The 21,552-nt window shown below is 32.1% G+C and overlaps 2 protein-coding genes across 2 annotated transcripts in view; one reads left to right on the forward strand and one right to left on the reverse strand.

Annotated features, from left to right (window-relative positions):
- LOC125864743 (acyl-coenzyme A oxidase 4, peroxisomal-like) overlaps window positions 1–21,552 on the forward strand; it is a 1,153,105-nt gene that overhangs the window by 53,615 nt on the left and 1,077,938 nt on the right. The gene's annotated exons all lie outside the window — the stretch shown is intronic.
- Window positions 11,233–11,802, reverse strand: LOC125864765 (dirigent protein 22-like). Its single transcript, XM_049544835.1, has one exon. The coding sequence runs from the start codon at window positions 11,800–11,802 to the stop codon at window positions 11,233–11,235; it is 570 nt and encodes a 189-aa protein (XP_049400792.1).

Here is a 21,552-nt window from a genome sequence, read left to right on the forward strand (position 1 = left end):
GTTCAAATAGATCTGAATACTTTACCTCTTTGGAGATGGCAAGAAAGATCAAGTCTCAAATAACACTTAAAACTGCAATCCCTGGGGCAACATCGCATCTAAGTTGTTTGATGAACTTTCTCACTCTGACTTCAACTTTGGTGAATATAAGAATTCAACGGATTCTTCAATTTCAACAAAGGTTAACTTTTTGATGATTGGCGCAACTGACATGGACGAGAAGTTCGCAATGATGGAGCAAACCATTGAAGCCTTGAAGAAGTCTAGTATTGATGACAAAAATTTCCAAATTACCCAACTTATGATAAAGTTAGATCTCTACAACTCTAGAGAGTCACATCATATTCTAACAATACAAGAAAAAGTTGATATTGATTCTCCCACCAAGCCAATTGACTCTCAAAGCGCAAATCGATCTGCTTCAGTGGCTACTCTAACAGTTCAACAACTACACATGATCACAAACACCATTAAAGCTCAATATGGTGGCCCACCACAAAGTTCCTTAGGATATTCAAAGCTATATTCTAAGCGAATCAAGGGTCTACAGATGCCAATTGGATACTAACCACTAAAATTGCAACAATTTGATGGAAGGGAAAATCCAAGGCAACATATTGCCCATTTCGTCGAGACTTGTAGCAGTGCCGGTACACATGGTGATCTTCTTGTCAAGCAGTTTGTTTGTTCTTTAAAAGAAAATGCTTTTGATTGGTAACAGACGTGGAGCCTGAATCAATTGATTGTTAGGAGTAACTAGAAAATCAATTTCTCAATCGTTTCTACAGTACCCGTCGTACAGTGAGCATGATGGAATTGTCAAACACAAAACAAAGTAAGGATGAACCTATAATGGACTACATCAATCGTTGGCGAATGTTGAGCTTAGATTGCAAGGATCAACTTTCTAAAATCTTTGTAGTTGAAATTTGTATACAAGGAATGCATTGGGGTCTTGTATATATCCTTCAAGAAATTAAGCCTCGAACTTTTGAAGAATTAGCTACATGCGCTCATGACATGGAGTTGAGCATTGCAAGTCATGGAAAGATATTGCATGCCTTTGATCCAAGAAAAGAAGATACACAATTCAAAAAGTCGTTAGACTACACAACTAATGAGTCCATGTCGGTAACCACGACTTCTAAAGGCCTCCACGAGACTAAAGTTGAAAGAGATCGCGGTGCATCACCAAACGCAAGAAGTGAAAAATCAATCTACCTTAAAGGAGTTACAAGTAAAAGAGTATCCCTTTTCGGACTCTGACATTCTTGCTATTCTTGATGAGCTACTAACCAAGAAAGTCATTGCACTCCCAGAGTTAAAGCGACCCAAAGAATCCAATAAAGTTGATGATCCTATGTATTGCAAATTCCATCGCATCATCAGTCATCACACCACAAAATGCTTCATTCTGAAGGAAAAGATCATGACATTGGTACGAGAGGGAAAGATAATCATTGACGATGCTGAGACAGCTGAGATAAACCATGCTAGTGTCAAACTTGATCATAAAAAATATTCAATTTCAGAAGTCCTACGTCATGTGGTATCGCCAAAGATTGAAGAAGGTGTCATCATATTATAGTTTGGGAGCTTTGAACCAGTTGAAGTTTCCGCCTTGAAGAAAACAACAAACACATCTAAGGTAGATGACTTCTCCAATAAAAAAAATGACAATACTTGGATTTTGATCGCTCGCAAAAGGCAAAAGCATCAACTGACTTCAAAACTCCGACTTTCAAAAGTCGACATGAAATCAAGTACAAATCAGCTTCAATAATGTGAAAGCATAAAATTCAACACAAAATCGAGGTACGTTAATGCTTCATCACAAAAGGTTAGAAGGACAGTTACATTGATGGAATTTTTCCCTGAAATGCTCCTTAACTATGAGCCTAAACAGCAAGTTGAAGCACTCCTCGACGTATGAGCCTAAACTGCAAGTTGAAATGCTCATTGACGTACGAGCCTAAACTACAAGTTGAAACACTCCTCGACGTATGAGCCTAAACTATAAGTTACAACGCTCCTTAGGGTATGAGCATAAACTGCATGTTACTCTTGGTCCGCATGAGTATAAACCGTGTACGGCCCAAAAAAAAAACTCATCATCTTGAACTACGATATGACTTGATCCTCTTCACCGAGGTACGTAGGCGCTTGGAGTAATCACTCTAAGATCAGTCACATAAGTAAAAAAAAAGGGGTTTAGTGGCATTGTGTGATCATCACACTAGCTCTTTAAAATCATGTAGCTAGAACATGAGTTCAAATTCGTCACAAATGAGCAAAGGAGAAGAGTTAAGCAAGACATCTTAGCTGACTTCAAAGGCGCATTTGTAAAAATCCGCAAAGGTTTTGACCATGATTTTCACATATATTGCAGTTCTTGGAGTCTACTTCGCAATGTAAAAATCAGCGCATGATTCAGAGGTTTCTACGCCAAGTTATGAAGTTTCTACCACGACCGCTCAAAGCTGTGAAATAGACCATCAAATTTCAAAATTAAACTAAGCAGACTTCAAAGACATATTTGTGAAAATCCGTAAAGGTTTTGGCTGTGATTTTTACATATGTTGTATGTCTATGAGTTATGCTTCCAATTAAATAAGAATCACATCATTTCGAGGCTCCTACGCCGAGTTATTGATTTTCTCCTAAAGTTGCTCAAAGCTGAAGAGTTGAGCGAGGCAAAATCGTGAGCCGTCTTTGAAACGATATTTGTACCAATCCACAAAGTCTTTGGCCGTGATCTTACACATTGTGTAGTTCTTTGAGTCGTCTTTCCAACGGAAAAAGAAAATCAAGGTTGAGTTCTGTTTCTTAAGGATCGAGCGGATTGCAATTGCTCATTCATCTGGGAACGGGCAGGTGCCAAGTATATATTCACCGAAGTCGGAAAGGGCTTATTGTGATGTCAATCTCTCCAAGCCAGATGGAATACGGTCATTCTTAGCCTCTTTATCGCCAAGACTCAAGGATAAGATGCACCACCTGCTCGCTCGCCAAGAGTGGAATGTTTACACTCGAAACTTTATTTTTTCACACGGCAGTAATGATGGCCACCAACTACTTGCTCGCTAAAGTTTGAAAGACTATCTCTAGTGTTGCCAAAAAGGGAGTCTGACCACTCCAAGCTCCTTTATTTTCAAGAAGTAAGGAAGTGATACATCAAATGGTTCAGCGTCAATCTACTTTAAGTTCTATTTCCGTTGGATCAAGTGTCTTGCAATCTCATTGCTCCTACATTTGAAAATAAATATACATGCAAATGTGTGCAAAGTTGGAATCACAAGTTGTGAGAAAAAAAGAGCTCCGTGTACTTCTCAAGAAGGCATAAGAATGGTCCAAGATCTTCTTCAAATTGAAAGAAAGATGTCGATCCACATGAAGCTTGAAGCATAAGATTATCCGTAATCTAGTTCATTGTTGTTTGAGGGCCTACACCAAGTGTTTTTCTCACCATGCTCACACTGTGTGCTTTTTCGCCGGAAATGAAAGTACTCCAAATGTTTCTCTCGTGGAGCCGCAAAAAGGGAATGAAAATAGAGGTGACAAGTTCTCTCTATCAAGGCTGTAAGGAAGGTGAATGCCTCGAGCAAGTTTTCCGCCAACATTACAAGGATGAGACGAGTGGTTCCACGCCGATCATGTGAACAACTCATGCATTTTTAGGTGATTTAGGCTCTTTCAAAAACATGACAGGAAAAAATATTGGAGTCATCGGTGTCAACTGCATGAAGTTTTCAATTTTTCTTGGTTGATCTATTTTCGGTAACACATGTAGTAAGTACATGACCTTCAATATGGCGTGGCAAACATATGCAGCAGCGCAGCAATCTTGTTCGACATAGCGGTGCTAATAGCACGAAGATTTGAATTACGGCCAAATTGGATATTGAACATCAATCTCCCTGTTTAAGATACATGTCAATGCATAAATATAATAAAGATGCAACCACAACCATTACCTGCAAGAAAGAGAAACAAGAAAATCTAAAAGACACAAATCTGTGAGGAAAACGGCAAAATTTGAAGACCAACTTCAAAAAATCATTTCTGTCAATTCAGGAAGAGTTTGACATGGGATTTTGGATATGCCACAGTAATACGAGTCTATTTTATTAAGAATCAACCCGCTCGTCATTTGATAGCCACTACACAAAGAAAATGATGTTTTGGCGGGACTGTCCATAGGTGTGAGAAGAACTGCCAGATTTGGGGTTCAACTTCAAAATTTGATTTCCATCGATACGGAAGGTTTCTAGCATTGATATTTGGATATATCCTAGTACTAGAAGTCTAGTTTCTCCAGAATCAAGCCACTCATCGTTTGAATGCTCCTACACCAAGAAAATTGCGAGATTGCGCATAGTTGTGAGAAGAAGGTCCAGATTTGGGGTCCAACTTCAAAAATTGATTTCTGTCGATCCGAAAGGTTTCTAATGTTGATTTTTGGATATGTCCTAGTACTAGAAGTCTAGTTTCTCCAGAATCAAGCCTCTCATCGTTTGAATGCTCCTACACCAAGAAAATTGTGAGATTGCGCATAGCTGTGAGAAGAGGTCCAGATTTGGGGTCCAACTTCAAAAATTGATTTCCGTCGATCCGAAATGTTTCTAACGTTGATTTTTGGATATGTCGTAGTACTAGAAGTCTAGTTTCTCCAGAATCAAGTCGCTCATTTTTTGAATGCTCCTACACCAAGAAAATAATGTTTTGGCGAGATTGCACATAGCTGTGAGAAGAACTGCCAGATTTGGGATCCGACTTCAGAATTTGATTCCCGTCAATCTTGAAGGTTTCTAACGTTGATTTTTTGGATATGTCGTAGTACTAGAAGTCTAGTTTCTCCAGAATCAAGTATCTCATCGTTTGAATGCTCCTACACCAAGAAAAGGGCATTTTGGCGAGATTGCACATAATTAATAGAAGAATTGTCAGAGTTGAAGACCAACTTCAACGATTGATTCATGTTAATCCCAAAGGTGTGATTCATGTTAATCCCAAAGGTGTTTAACACTGATTTTTTGATAGGCCGCTCATCATTTGGAAATTTCTACACTAAGAAAATGAGATTTTGGTGGGACTGCACGAAATTGAGAAAAGAAGACATCAAATTTGGAGTTCCACATTGATTTGGTTAGGAGAATTATTTTTTTCCAATGATTATCTGATCAATCCTTTGTACATGGTAGATTCTTATATAGAAGTTCCTTTGAACAATTTTCATTTCTTGTATAAGGAAAGCTTTGGTAAAATTGGAAGAAGTAAATCATATCAATTCTTACTCATCTAAATGGAAGTTGCTAGCACTCCAAAGGAAAAATAATAAGTCCTAAGATTTCAAGTATGATTCTTACAAAATCAAGCAAAGGAAAGAAAATTTGGTGTGATTATTAATTTGCCAATTGTTTTCAAGTTGAAGGTTTGCAAAAAAAAAAAAAAACAGAAAAAAAAAAAAAAGCAAATCAAGTTATGTTCTTTTATTTTAAATTCAACTTTGAGGACTTGTGTGACACCCTAAGTGTTGGTGTTCAAATTTGTATTAAAGTCTGGTGAAAGTTTTTTGAATTTAAAATTCATACAACTTTGTCACATTAATTTGCTTATCCCTCTCTCTCGAGAGTCCTCCATAACTTCCCTTGAGTGGATTGAAATAACAAAAGTTCTTAGGTGCACATCGAAATGGAGTTGCACATGACCCTACCATGCAACTTGTTTCATCGTAAGAAACGGAGTCCAGCAAATGTCTTAAGAGTAATATTGTTGGACTCATGAAAGACTTTAACTCTCGAGGTCAAATTCGGCAAGTCTACACGTTGACAAGTCTCAAAAAATGAAAACACATTCATGAATACTTCAAGTCTTGTCGCCAAACTTCGGCAAGCCTACACGTCGACAAGTCTCGAAGTAAGGGGAATTTGTAGACACATAAATTGTATTAGGTTAAATTCATACGAAATTTGAATTAAATTCATGTTCGTTTGGGCTGAATGATTAATTTGTGCTTTACAAATAAATAAGTCCATTTCACCTTAAAGCCCAAACTCATGCCACATGTCACAGTGACTAGGCATCCAAGACCAATAAGGCGGCGCCACTTGTCCAAATGAGGTGGTAGTCCCAATCAAGTGCAAGAATCAATCACAACATGCCAAGTGTCAAAATGACATCCTTTGGCCAATCAAAAGCAACCTTGTCCACCCGCTACAACTATAAATAGGGGATGGACATGACATTCTAAAGGGATCAAGAAGACTCTTCAACAAGCATTCTGCAATTGGAGAAAGCTACAACACCAACTACATAGCTCTTCGAAGGAGTGGTCAACAGAGTTCTTCCTGGAGATCGACTTGCAACAACGAAGTGCATCCCGACGTTCACGGAGATCAAATACATCTGAAGGAGGTCTACATCATCCTACATTCAAGAAATACGCTACTGAAGGCCCTCGAATCACAGAGAAGTTTAGGAGAGAAGAATCAAGAGAACAACAAAATTGTACTCACAAGATTCATCAATAAAAATTACATTTTTTCTTTTATTTATTTTGCTTGCAGTCGATTTTCAGCACTTACGAAAATTTGTTGCGAACACATAGTATATGAAATATGATATTTTACTATTCTGGCCTAATTTACTGGCCAAAAGGAATTTTCCCTTATAAAATTATATTTACTCCTTGATTTGACCATCTTTACTTGTCCACTATACTATTTTAGGATGTCCATCAATACTTGTCTAGTTTATAAAATCAATGAATATTTTTATCGTTTTGTGTCTATTTTACCCCTACTATTAAATACTATTCATTTTTTCAAATATTTAGATGACTTATATTTAATAAGGGTGATTTGAAAAAATTACCTTATCATTACTTTTTTTTAATCCCCGTATCAAGTCAATGATGGACAACCATTATTGGACAGATGGAGTATGATATTACAAATGAACAATATTGAAAAATATGATTTAAATTATGTCCTTAAATTTTTTCTTAATAGATGCTATTACCTCACAAATTCAGAAATACTTTTGTTAATAATATAAACTTCACTAAATTTAAGAAATGATAGTCATACGGATTTAATTACGATAAAAAGATTTCATATTTCTACGTGCAAAATTAAAATGAATAAGTATTTGACTTTCAATTTTCATGGTGCAATTTTCATACTTCAAACACCATACATCTTACAAGTTATAAATTTCAAACTTCTATGAATAAATAAACGAATTAACCTATGAAAAGTTATTTTGTTTTTATTAATATTTTTTGTTTCTTCAAAATGAATATATGAACAAGTTGTTAAAAAAAGTAACCATATTATATAAAATTATATCTTAATAAGAATAAATAGTATGCACATTTATGATAACTTGTCAATTTTATTATGGTAATAATGGTCTTTTATAATCTCTTTCATTTTTTATAGAAGTATTTTATATTCTTGAGAAAGTTTAGTAAATATTTATTATTATTCAAAGAGATTTTTCTCAAAATTCCATTTAATCCTTTTTTGTTTGTTTCTACCAAGCCAGGGAATATTTTCATCACCTAAGCATAAACGTTAAATTTATTATAAACAGAAAAAAATGTATTATTACAAAATTGGTCATATGTAAAATAAGCTGGAGATTAATCTCTACATTATTATACAGAAAAAAAGATATATTTCTATCAAGCAAATTTTGTTTTAACCGTCCACATTTTTTATAGCCCAATTCATATGAAAACAAATATAAAATTAACATGAAACCTTATTTGTAGTTAAAAAGCATTAAAAATAAAACTTTATAGTTATTTTTTTAATTATTATTTTCAATTTAATCTTCAGAGTTATAGTATTCGAGAGACTTCAAGAACTTTTTGCATTATAAAGAATAGAAAAGATACTTGTTAAGATTTGAGTTTTTCTAAATAAGCAATATGAAATGTTAAAGTAGTACTAATTATGATTTTATTCTTACAAGTCTCCTATATTTTATTTAATCTCAATTTCACTTAAATTATTTTTTACATTAATTTTATTTTATTTTTAAAATTTTTAAATTCTCTGAAATAAAAAATCGTATGCAAATTAGATATAGAAAAAACTTTTGATGGTTGACAATAGCCCTGGTGTATCTAGTATTAGCAGAAGTAGTAGTATAAATAGAACCAATAGTAAATGTATGAACTACCCTGATGTATTTAGTCCTACAACTAATTCTGTATGTAGCCATCTGGTTTGTAGTGATGCTATTATATAAATTAATATAAATATCTCTATTAAACAAAAATAAAAAAATAAAAGCTTTGATCAACCTAATTAGGTTTTCATGGTTAACCACCTAAAATAATGGTGTTGGGTATTAGATGGATAAAGTGGATTTATTTTACCTTAGTATGGAAAAAATAAATATTTTCGGTATCATTTCCATGATTATAGTATAGTTTATAGTTATAGTATTTTCATAAGAGATAAATATTTAATTTCACTTGTTACAATATAATACTTTGATTCCTGTCATTAAAAATCTAATTATCTGATATAAAGATTAAGTAAAATTATTCAAGTTTTATAGAATAGTAGGCAAAGTTCTAGAATAAAAAACTTGAAAAAAAATTAACCTAAAACTTAATACTTAAAAAGAAACTTTAATATATTCCTTAAGTATGACCATAAAAAGAAATAAAGAACTTCTTTAAAATATATTTTGATTTGCTTGAACCGAGGGTCTTTCGAAAATAATCTCTCTACTTCAAAGATGCAGTGATAAGACTTGTGTATGTTCTACCTTCTTCAAACTCCACTTTGTAGAATTTTACACTAGTTTTTTCCTAGGACCTACCAACGCTATTGTATTACGAAACTAAATCTGAAAAAGAAATTTCTGAAATTATCTCATTAATTAAGAAGGAAATTCTTGATTTGAAAATTAAACTTGATTGGATGTATATTATGTGAGAGGAGAAAAAAAAGAAGAGGAAAGTCGAAAACTTGGAAGAACGTTATTGATATGTTTTTAGCAATTACATACAGGGACTTCTTTTTTTAAGCCAGAAATTAAAGAAAAGGTATATTGGATTAACTTAATTCTCAGCTCCATATGCTTTTCTTTTATTTGGTTTCCGTCGGAGGTTTGATACTCCCATTAGATTCTGAATAAATTTAAATTCACACATTGTGGAATTTATTTTTGAGGTGAAGTTCTAAATAAGATTTTTTCCATCTTCAGATACTTGACTAAACGCGCACTTGAACACAAGACGGATGATTAAATACTCGCAACAAAGTATTATAACTCAACAACTAGTAATACTAGTAATAAAGTATTCCAACTCAAAAACTAGCAATATTACTTGGTTATCTTAGTAGTTAAGTTGTTTGACTATCTAACTTTTTATCTTATTAGTGAGGATTTGATTCCCCACCTAGCGAAATTACAAATTGATAAGGCTCAAGACAGATAAAAAATATTGTTGAAGGCAACAATTTAACACTCAGAGCTCAAAGTTTGACTAGCAACAAAGTTTAAGAAAGAAAGAAAGATGACATTTGAAACACTCAAAATTTCACATTTACCTTATATTAATAACCTTCAAAGTTACCTATGTTTCTAGTGAGAAATAGTAAATACTCATGAGATTAGTTAAGGTGTGCAAGTTATTCGAACATCAAGATTATAAAAAAAAATCTTATCCAAAATTTGTTTATAATGAAAAGGATTCTTTCAAATTAATAAAAGATTTTCCACTTGTTACTATAATTCTTTGATTCCTGTTGTAAAAAATCTAACTGTCTGATATAAGATAAAAAAAATGAGAAAATATATAATTAATAGGTTGAAGAGAAGCATCTAAGGAAATAAAATAAATGACAATAATGAAAAAATTTATAGTCATTAAAAATATATTTCTTATAAGATAAATTAAAAAATCCTAAGAAAAAAGATAAATAGTGATGTTGCCTAATAGATATGCCACCTCACTTTTTCATTATCGAGCTTTATTATTGTATATATATATTTTTTTCACTTTTACCCCCACTTAAATAAATTTGGAGAGAAGAAAAATTAAGATTAAATAATAAATATAATTTTGTCAAATTAATTTTTTAGTTGATATTTACGTTTAAATATCAAACATGCATCCTTTGGAAAGATGCCTATACATTAGGTATTTGTTGTCTCTAAAATACTTTACATTAATCTGCAGTTTCAGGCGGCTATTTAATTTCTCGTATAATATGGGTTACGATGATTAGTTTGATCTTGATCCACTTGCACACAACATGACAACTAACAACAGGTAATCATTTCTTTAGGATAATTGTTGTTATGAGAGGCGAAATCAAAATTAGGAGTTTTGGAGATTTTAAATTTTAGAACAAAAGAGAAAATATTGTAAAGTATGCTTCTTTTAGAAAGGAAAAGAGAATTTTTTGTTGATTAAAACGAAAAAGAAAAATATTGCAAAGTATGTTTCACAACACGAGTGTGAAAAGCTTTTTCACCACTTCTTTTTTACCACTAACTTGTCGATCAATTTTATTAGGGGTGCACAAGTTAATATACATATATATTTATTTAATTTTCTAATACAAATATAGTGTCTACGAAAAAGCTAGTGAGTTTGTCCGTCCGAACCCATAAACCCCCATCTAGCTCTGCCTCTGGTTATGAGCTAATGTACGATTAGATTAATTTCATGCTAAAAGCATTAAAATTTGACTCAAAAGATGAAATACAACTCAAAGTGAAGTATTCCGAACTAAAATGAAGTCGAGACTTGCCTTGATATTTCTATTTCTTGGATATCTCTTATTACTCAGGATAGTGTTGCCCTAGTTCGATGAATTCGTGACAAGAGGGAAATTTTTGGTGTTAGGAGGGATGAAGTTTGTCATCATCATAAAAGGAAAAAAAATTTGATGTAGTCCTAATTTTGATGATTGAGGAACTTGGTACCATCGATGTTATTGACAAATCGAAAGCAACCTTTGAGCATATTAATTTTCACTTAAATATCATGTGTTCTTTACTTATAGTTACTGTTATCATTTACTTTAGTTGTATTCAGTCAAGGACTTGATCCCTTGACTCATGATAAATTCATACAAGTCATCAGTTTGAATATTCAAAACATCACCAAAGGTCTTATTTCATTGATCAAAACACATTTATATCCTTCACACAAAATAGATTACAAATAAATACCAACAAACAAAGATTCAAATTAAATTAATGTGAGTAATGTAGGACCATAACATTATACTCAACAACAGCATCCCCACTGGTCAAATTGAACCAATAAGTCTTCGCAGTAGCGATTCCCTGAGCCAACCGAAAGACTCCAGAACCACCAACGATTGGCATCTCACGGTACTTGTTAAATACTGGGTTCCGACCAAGTACGCTCAGTGTGCTACCATTATACTTACCAGTTGTGAACACAATGTTGTAGGTCATGAGAAGGCCAGCCTCATTTTGATCAGCTGAACCATAAATCCCCTGAGCACGACCCACTATTGTCGAGTTGGGCTCTGGCCCAACTGTCAGTGGGTCGTCTATCATTGCAACAGAACCAAAGAAAGTTGGGGATTTAGCAGTCATATTGGACTGTGCTATTGTAATTGCACTTGGATTCTTCCCACTAACTATGTCGTGAAAATAGAAATGAAATTTAGTTACCTTTTGCTTTGCATGAGGAAGCTTATCGAACCATTTTTCAACAGCGTTGGGACCTAATTCTACACCTTGAGCCATAACAACTATGAAGCAAAGCAATACAACTAGCCTTGTTTTTTCCATCTCTTAATTTCTAATTGTCTTAATTATTTGTGATATGAGTACTTATATGGAGTGTGTCAGTAGAGGTTGGTTGCGTTAATTTTTTAAAAAATATTTAGTTCCTTTTCATTCAGAGCAGATATATAAGTTGTTAATAAGTTAGGAATTGGCTTAATTATAAATTTCGATTTAATCTGCACGTTCTAACCATAGCTATTTAATTTCTCGTATAATTTGGACTACAATGATTAATTTGACCTTAAACCACCTGCACAGAACATGACAAGTGACAACAACATGTTGGCAAACTCTTGCAATTGATCCTATATATATATATACTCAGATTTTAATTTGCTTTTATTATTCCTATATACTTACTGCATTTTAATTTGTTTATCTTATTATGCCTTTTAATTTCATTTTAATAAGAATATTTCTCTACTTTTTTAACAGCTATTTAATTTTAATTTTCATATATATTGCATGGTTGGAATTGATTGAGAATTTTGATATATTCAACAAACTTTTAGAGTTTAATCACAAGATTCAACTTTTTAATTTTTTTTTATGTCAAATCAAAATCAATCAAACAAATGAATTGAAACGGATAGGAAGTACGTATTATGTACAATTGTGAGCTTTCTTGTTGGAATTACATAACCTCTAGCTACATTTACGAACATTCTCTAACTTTTTTCTGAAGACATGATTAGGGGATGTCATGAATAAGTTTTTGCGAAGAAATTATATTTAGCAATGAAAAGCCTTGCGACTTTTGTGCTTTTCTGTAGGACTTGTTAGCCATCTATTTTTTACCCCTCCTTAATAGTTCCTATCTTTGTGACTCAAATTTATAATCTTCAAATTAAAATGAGGGATTCTTACCATCTGAGCAATTCCCTCTCGTCACTTTGGCGGCCTTAAAATCTCATTTTTTGTATTGAATTCCAAATTTCATTATGAAAAGTAGACCACAACTAAATAGAACTAAGCCATGAGGAAAGACCTAAACAACATATCCAGATTAAGGGGGCAGACCTTAAAAAATGTGAGTATTAAAAAAAAGCAGTTTTTTTTTTAAAGTAAAAAAATATTTGAAAATAGGAGTGAGTTTGAATTTTTGTGAGTTAAAGTGAAAAAAGTGTAAATAACTTTTTTTGTATTTTGTAAAATTGTGAAATTTTTTGAAATTTAACTTTTGCAAAATTTTACGTTCAAATATATTTTTCGAAGTTCAACTTGAGAAAAAGGAAAAAATATTTATGGCCACACTCTCTAGAGTTTAGACCATCGGTAGGTTAATGGTAACAACCACAAGCAGATTTCTCGTTGAATTTCTTTCAATTACAAATTAATTAAACAATGAAAACATGGAAGTATAATAAAATAGGATCGAAAGGACCAGGAAAGAGCTAAAATATTAAACTCATTATAATTATGAACCAAGATTCTCTTTCAATAGCTCTTTTTCTTTATTGTGGGGTATTTTATAATTGTATTTGGTTGGGTAATTGTGTTAGAATTTATGCCGTTTTGATGATTAACAAAGAAAGATGAAACACATTAGTCAACATGGTCCAAAGGTACACTGTCATGAGCAGTTGAATTCGGGAAAGCTTTCAAAATAAATAAAGACAAGAGTGCAAAAATAAAGAAATGGATAATGTTAATTTCGTGATAAATCTCAAGGAATCAATCATCAGATGAATTGAAGAGAAAGAATTAATGATTTTAAAATGAAGAATAAGTCTCACTTGAAGTAGAACTCTTTGAAATGTTGAATTGAAGATTTGAAGTTCAATTACAACACAAAAGAATCAAGGAGTTTGATTTGAAGAAGAAGTCTAAAATCACAAAGAAGTCAGAATAAAAGTGCCATAATCCTACAAAAGAAAGGAATCCAAGCGAGCGAGGAGGAGTCCAACTCAAAAGAGGAGTCCAAGTCATAATAGAATTCAAAAAATAAAAGAAGTCACGTTCTAGAAGAATTAGGACTCTAGAAGCCCAAGTGAAGTACAACACGACAATGCAAGCAGCAGTCTATAAATAGAGGTGAAGTCATCCAGAATAGGTGTAAATAGAGGTGAAGTCATCCGGAATAGGTGTACACTTACACAGTAAAAAGAGCAATTGAAAATTTGAGTTTGCAAGTGCTACCAGCGAACTGAAGGAACACATAGAAGGAACACATCAAAGAACCTAGTCCTTTTGCAGAGTTTATGTGTTAGGAGTTTTTCTTTGTGATTGAGTTTTGATGTAATCTTGGTTCAATGAGTTATAAACTGAATTAGGAGTGTTGTCTTTAGGTTGTGATAGCTCAAAGAGTTGGGAAAACATACATCGGGAGGTTTGTGTTGAAGTTTAGGATTTTGAGTTCGTTCCTATGATTACGAGAGTTGTCATATGAATTCATAACTTGAAGGTTATAAATTAGAGTTATTTCCTAGGATTGCAAGAGTTGTAATCTAAATTCATAACTTAAAGTTAAGGAATTAGAGTTAGTTTCGTAGGTTGCAAAGTTTGTAATCTAGTTTCTGTGAAGGCTTAGTGATTTAATGAAGCAAAGGTAAATTCTATAGGGGTACAAGTCATTGTTTTTTTTACACCTTTTAAGCTGGGTGTTTTCCACGTAAAATATTGTGGTTTTACTTACTGTCCTTACTGCTTTATTGAAACACGTTAGACAACCTGTTTCACACTTAAGCGAAAAATTAAGTTAGTAAATTACTAAGTCGTGCAAACTAACAAATTGGTAAGGGCATGTCATGTTTGACAAAGGGGAGTTGTTAGTTGCTAGTGTTTGTTTTGTAGGCTATTACAGAGTCTAGGATTTACTCTGTGCACACAAAGTGCTCATTACAGATTGTTTAATCGAAGGCCTGAAGATGTGACAAAAATTGTAGCGGTAATGAGATATTCTGAGATTCCGAAAAAAAAGAAGAAAATATTTGTTTGTATTTATTATTTTCTTTCTTAAGTGTAATCAATAAAATAGAACAACTAACAAATCAAGGATTATAAAAATAAATATTCTATGAAGAATATCTTACCCTTATTTTTTAGAAAATGACCTGAAGAATTCAAACCTTGTACCTAAATAGAGGAAGATGATAGCACACCAACTCATATGTGTCATCATCCTTAATAGATTATTATTTCAAGAATCTTTTTCAAAATATATCTTAATCATACATATATATATATATTTGTTGTGATTTGAGATATTAGGTTTACTATACTTTATTTATTTGATGGAAAAAATATATCATTTAGAGGATATTATCGAAATATCAAAATTACCCTTTTATTTAATTAGTCTGTATAAGCTGATAGTCTGCACGACCTAGTAATTTACTAACTTCAATTGTTCGCCTAAGTGTGAAATAGGTTGTCTAACATGTTCCAACAAAACAGTAAGAACAATAAGTAAAAACATAATATTTTACATGGAAAACACCCGACTCAAAAAGGTGTAAAAAATCACAACCTGTAACCCTACATGATTTAACTCCAACTTCACTAAATCACTAAGCCTCAAACAAAACATATTACAGGTCTATTTAACCTAAGGAATTACGAACTATAATTCTCAAACTTCAACACAAACTTCCCAAGGTATGTGTTTCCAAGTCTTCGAGTTATCCCAACTTGAAGAAAACACTCCTATTTCAGTTTATAACACATTGAACTAAAGATACATCAATACTACGACTTAATAAAAGCCTCCTATTACATAAACTCTAATAGGACCTGTTTTTTCAATGTGTTCCTTCTGCCTGCTGGTAGCACTTGAGAAAATATTTTTCAATTGCCCTTTTAGCTCTATAAGTGCACAAATATTCTGGATGAATTCACCTCTATTTAAGCACAATTCTTTATAGAGCTATTGTTCACTTCAAACTCCTCATTGACTTGAACTCTCTTGACTTAGAGTTCAATTAAAACTCCTTGCCTCTTTAAACTCCCTCTTCATTGATTCTTTCTCTTGGATTTATCAGATGTTTATTTCCTTGTGTTTTATCATGAAATTAATATTATCCATATTTTGTTTTTTGCATTCTTGTTTTAATTTGTTTTGAAAACATTCTCGAATTTAACAGCTCGTGGTAATGTACCTTTGGACCATATTAACTGACGTGTTTCATCTTTCTTTGTCAATCATTAAAACTGCGCATAAATCTCAACATATGCCATTCTTTATGAACATTGTGTTGGTACCCTCAGGTCTTGTTGATCATCATTCCCAGTTCCCACTACGAAATAACATTTTATGTTTGTAGAAATCTTTGAGTCTACTAGAAAAATGGTTAATTTGTTTCTTAAATTAGTGCACTTCTAATTTTTAATAAAAATACAACTCATATTCACACAGACATATTCTTTAAAAAAAAAAAAACACTCAAGGGTGTGTTTGGTAGATGATATTAGGCCAAAAATAAATAGATTTTTCATTCCTTATTTTGCAATATAATATTTTTAATTATTTTAAACATTTATTATATTAATTTATCTTAATACTATATTTTTATAATATAATAATATAATAATGTGAAGATGAAGAGATTCAGGCAAAAATGAATTTAAAGAAAGGAGAAAGAAGCCCCAAGGGATAGAAACAAACCAAAGTGACCAAAGTGTCGTGCGCGGCGCGGTTGCGCTATTCGACCTGCGTTAAGTCAATTTTGAAATCTAATTATTTTGAATTTGATTTTTTTTTTAAAAAAAAAAATTCCAACATTTACACATAATTTATAAACATATTTTCAAAGGAAAGTTTGACCTAAAGAGAGAGTGAGAAGTCATCCTGGATGGTTTCATGCCATGCTTGAGGAAATATATGTCTTGGAGGAAAACCACACGTGGGATTTGTGTGGATTTACCCGAAGGGAAGAAATCAGTGGGATGTAAGTGAGTCTTTACCGTTAAAGTTAATCCTGATGGCTCTGTAGCAAGACTTAAGGCAAGACTTGTGGCTAAAGGGTATGCTCAAACTTATGGGGTGGATTATTTAGACACCTTCTCTCCGGTTGCCAAACTCACTTCTGTCCGCTTGTTTATTTCTCTAGTTATTTCCGAGAATTGACCTTTACATCAATTGGATATCAAGAATGCATTCCTTCATGATGATCTTCAAGAGGAAGTGTATATGGAGAACCCATCCGGTTTTGTTGCTCAGGGAAAGTTTGTCATTTGAAGAAGTTTTTGTATGGCTTGAAATAGAGCCCTTGGGCCTAGTTTGGAAAGTTTAGTGAGGTGGTTCAAGAATTTGGTTTGAAAATAAATAAATGTGATCACTCAGTCTTCTTGCCGGCATTATCCTCTTTGTTGTATATGTTGATGACATTGTCATCACATGAAGTGATTATACACGGATCTCATCCCTCAAGTCTTTCGTGCATACTAGATTTCATACGAAGGACTTGGGTCAGTTAAAATACTTTCTAGTAGTAGAAGTAAATCGAAAAAAGAATGAAGTTCTTCTATCTCAAAGAAAGTATATTCTTGACCTACTTGCAGAAACTGAAAAGTTAGAAGCCAAACCCAACAATACCCCAATGATTCCCAATGTACATCTTACAAAAGATGATGGTGATCCTTTTGGATGATCCAAAGAGATATAAGAGGATAGTTGGGAAGTTAAACCACCTCATTGTGACTCGTCTGGATATTCCATTTGCTGTAAGTATTGTTAGCCAATTTATGTCCCCACCTATGGTCTAACATTGGGCAGCTTTGGAGCAAATTCTATGTTAGTTGAAAGAAGCTCTGGACTCGGCTTATTGTATAATAATCATGGACATACTCGTGTTGAGTGTTTTGCAGATGTTGATTGGGCTGGATCCAAAATTGATAGGACATATACTACAAGCTATTGTGTCTTTGTTGGAGGAAACCTAATATCATGGAGGAGCAGAAGCAAAATGTTGTATTTCGATCTAGTGCTGAATTTGAGTACAAAACTATATATGTTACAATCTACATGTGAGATTATGTGGATACATCATCTTTTAACTGAAATTAAATTGAAACATCATACACCATCAAAACTTTGGTGTGATAATCAAGTTGCTTTTCATATTGCCTCAAATTCGGTGTAGTATGAAAGAACCAAACATATTGAGGTTGATTGTCATTTCATTTGGGAGAAGATTAAACAAAACTTGATTTCCACTGGCTATGTGAAGATTGGTGAGCAACTAGCTGATTTGTTCATAAAGGCACTGAATGGAGCAAGCGTTAACTATCTATGTAACAAGATGCAATATCTATGCTTCAGCTTGAGGGGAGTGTTACATAATATTATAGATTATAAATATAATCTCTTGCCTTACATAGCTAGCTAAATCATTAAAAAGATGTGTAAGATATTTACTTACCTTTGATAGAATCTTTAGTGATCGTATATATACATGTACTGTTGAATATAGTGAAATACAAGTTCTTCTATTCCCATATTTCAAATTGTACAAAGTGAATTAGGGCAATATTACTGTACTTAATTTGCTAAACTCATTGTTTTCTGTGACGAAATCACAAGATAAGTATCCCCGTAAATGTTGGACTTGTTAATATCAAGCTATAATGCATACTTTCTTGTTTAAGCAGGGCTAACCATTTTAATGTGCTATACTCTGCGTGAGCTCTTAGTTAGGATAGTTTGAGAATTGAAAAAAAAATATGCAGTATCTTCTTTGTGCTTATTTTTGCAGTATGTATAACGTTTTGAAACTTAGTCTTGTGTGTTTTGAAACTTAGTAATGGTTTGGCAACTTAGTCTTGTGTGTTTTGAAATACTCTCATATTCAAAAAGCAGAAACTTTTGAACTTCCAATATGAGTATTTTTATGAGGAACCAAAGCCAGATAATATATCTTTCACAAGGTTCCTAGTTTGTCTTGACCGTGGAATTATTATTGCGTTGGGGCCAGTGGCGAACCCAGGATTTGAACCAGTGACGTATAGCTTAATTTCGGGGTACTTGCCACTACGCCATCAATTTCTCTTTGTTATTGAAGGGGTTCAAAATATTTATATCTACAGAAATACAGAAAATTTACTTATATATACCGTGTAATTTTTTTCTGAGGGGGTTCGGGTGAACACCCTGGATACCACGTGGGTCTGCCCCTGGTTGGGGCCTTGTGTTACCCTGCTCCTCTGTCATCAGAGTCACTTTATGTCCTTGTTTTGATCAACAACTATGTTGTTTTGTGGTGGTTTAGTTTCTACTATTGGCACTTGTGTTTATGCATCTTGTGCAAATTATTCACACACACAAAAGCTAACAAATTCTAGTATAAGAGAACTCACAAATTGAAGGAAATGATAGAATCTCACTTCTGAGTGGCACTTCAAATAAGAATTTAACTTGTATACACCGGCAATAGAAACAAATCTTACCTTATCTCTGTATTTTACTAGCAATTAGTACACGATATTGATCAATCAAATAATAATTGTAGGAAACTAATGATTACACAAATCAAAGAGTAATTGTAGGCAAATCAAAGAGGAATTTTAAACTAAAACTTCACTTTTAGTCTTAAGTTCACATCTCAAAACAGTCTTTTCGTGGAGTATTTTTTTTTTGTGAAAATTACAAAAATATACTCCTTAAGACTTTTATTAACAAAATATCAATATATTTATATTTAATTACAAACTAAGTTTTTAAATTACATACATAACAAACATTTAATTTTTGTATTTAATTTAATTTTGTTTTACAGATTTTTCTCTCTCATACTATTAATATTTTGTGCCTTTTATATGGAGTATAATTAGGATATTAATATTTATCAAATATTTTCTCTCCTAAACAGTTTCAAACTTTTTTTGTTTATAACAATAACATTTTAATTATACATATGACAGCTTATTAAATATATATATCTTCACACGTATTTATACCTATTTTTGTGCCTTAGTGGCTTATTTTATGGAACTCATTATTTATTACTTTTACCATTTAGATTATCAACACAATTATAATTGCATACATTTCTTTTATTTAATTTTTTTTTTCTCTTTTTTACTTGATACAATTACTATGGTAAAAAATATTTTTCTCTCTCTTTAATAAATTATCTGTTTTAGATTTTGATGCTAATTTTTTCTCTCTCTCTCTTCAATTACGTTTTTTTTTTAATTATCTTTTTAGAATTTGATGCTAATTTTCTCTCTCTCTCTTCAATTACGTTTTATCTAATTATCTTTTTAGATTTTGACACTAATTTTTAGGGAGTAAAAATGTATCATCTAATTAATATGATTTCTATTCTTAAACACGTTTCTCATTAATTTCATACAATTACTATTGAATTTATTTTCTCTCTCTTTAATTTCATTTCAACTATTATGGGAAGATCTTTTTTAACTTCTCTCTTCAATTTTATATATGTTAGTTAAAAAGGGGTGGGGTGGGGGTGAGTATATTAAATGGTATAGAATTTGTATTATATCGTTGACCATTTTTTTGTAATTATAATAAATAACTTATTCCAAAATATAATCAAATTTTATTCCTATTATAAACCATAGCACCGTTCAATAGTTTTAACTTTTTTCGAAAAAGTATATTAAATAATGTACATTGTAGATTAAGTTTGGTGTACAATTATTTTTAATCACAATGAATAACTTACACCAACAAATAATTAAATTGCACATGAAGTAAAAATTCATGATTATAACATTTAATATTTGTTATATATTTCAACTATATGTTGCCTTACACCATAATATTATCAACTATCTATCAATATTTATCATCGAATTAATAAATAATTATACCAATATATATATGAAAAAATCACTAGTATTAGTAAAAATTCCATTCATAAAAAAATAAAANAAGTTTGCTGAAGTAGGCAGTTGGAAGTTGGTGAGAGCATAGAGCACTTATGTTAGAACTATTGATGTCTAGCTCTTTGAGGTTGAGACAAGAAACCTGCAAACGTTCAAGTATCAAACTTTGAGCTAGGTAACCCGCATAATCCATCCATAATTTTATGGATTGGACTCAAGATAATTTGGATTGGGTTCAAACTCAATTAACTCAAGCTTTATCCCATTTTAAATTGAGGTCATATAAGTTACATAGCAATAAGTTAAAAACTTACAGTTATTGAAATTAAACGGGTCAAATTGAATGATTCATAACTCAACCCGATTTATAGCTCATTTGAGCTCAACCCATAACTTGAGAGGGTCATTAAAAAAAAAGTCTTAAATTTGTTCTTACTTTTTTCTTCTTTTTCAATATCAATTTATTTTCACACTACAAAAATGAAATAAGATAAAGAAATTCAAATTCTACTACATTATATCTCTATCACAAATATATAAAGGCATGCATAGTAAAAATTTAAACTTTCTAGATTTTAAATTCTAAAATACAATATAAGTGTTAATAACTAAATTCTAAATTTAATATTTTTAATTAAAAAAATTATAAAAATCTAAATTAAAGCTACTGATTCAGCCGAACGGTAACCTTCTAGCTCCGCTTATTTGTTCACTGATCGCTTAAAAATCATTTAGTTAGTTGCCTCCATGCTTTTAATGCCAGCTTTCACTTTCAGATCATTACGCTATTATTTTGTTTTATCGACCTTTTGTTTTCATTATAACTGCCCGTACATAGTTTATTGTAGGTTTTTAATTAATTGTAAACCAAAAAAAGCTCACTGGCTATACAACTATTTTTATTATTCAATACCGCGTAAACATGTCTGATCCAATTAAGTTTGCAATTTGTACGTGCAATCA

Source organism: Solanum stenotomum, chromosome 5 (assembly GCF_019186545.1).
Source record: "Solanum stenotomum isolate F172 chromosome 5, ASM1918654v1, whole genome shotgun sequence".
NCBI lineage: Eukaryota > Viridiplantae > Streptophyta > Magnoliopsida > Solanales > Solanaceae > Solanum > Solanum stenotomum.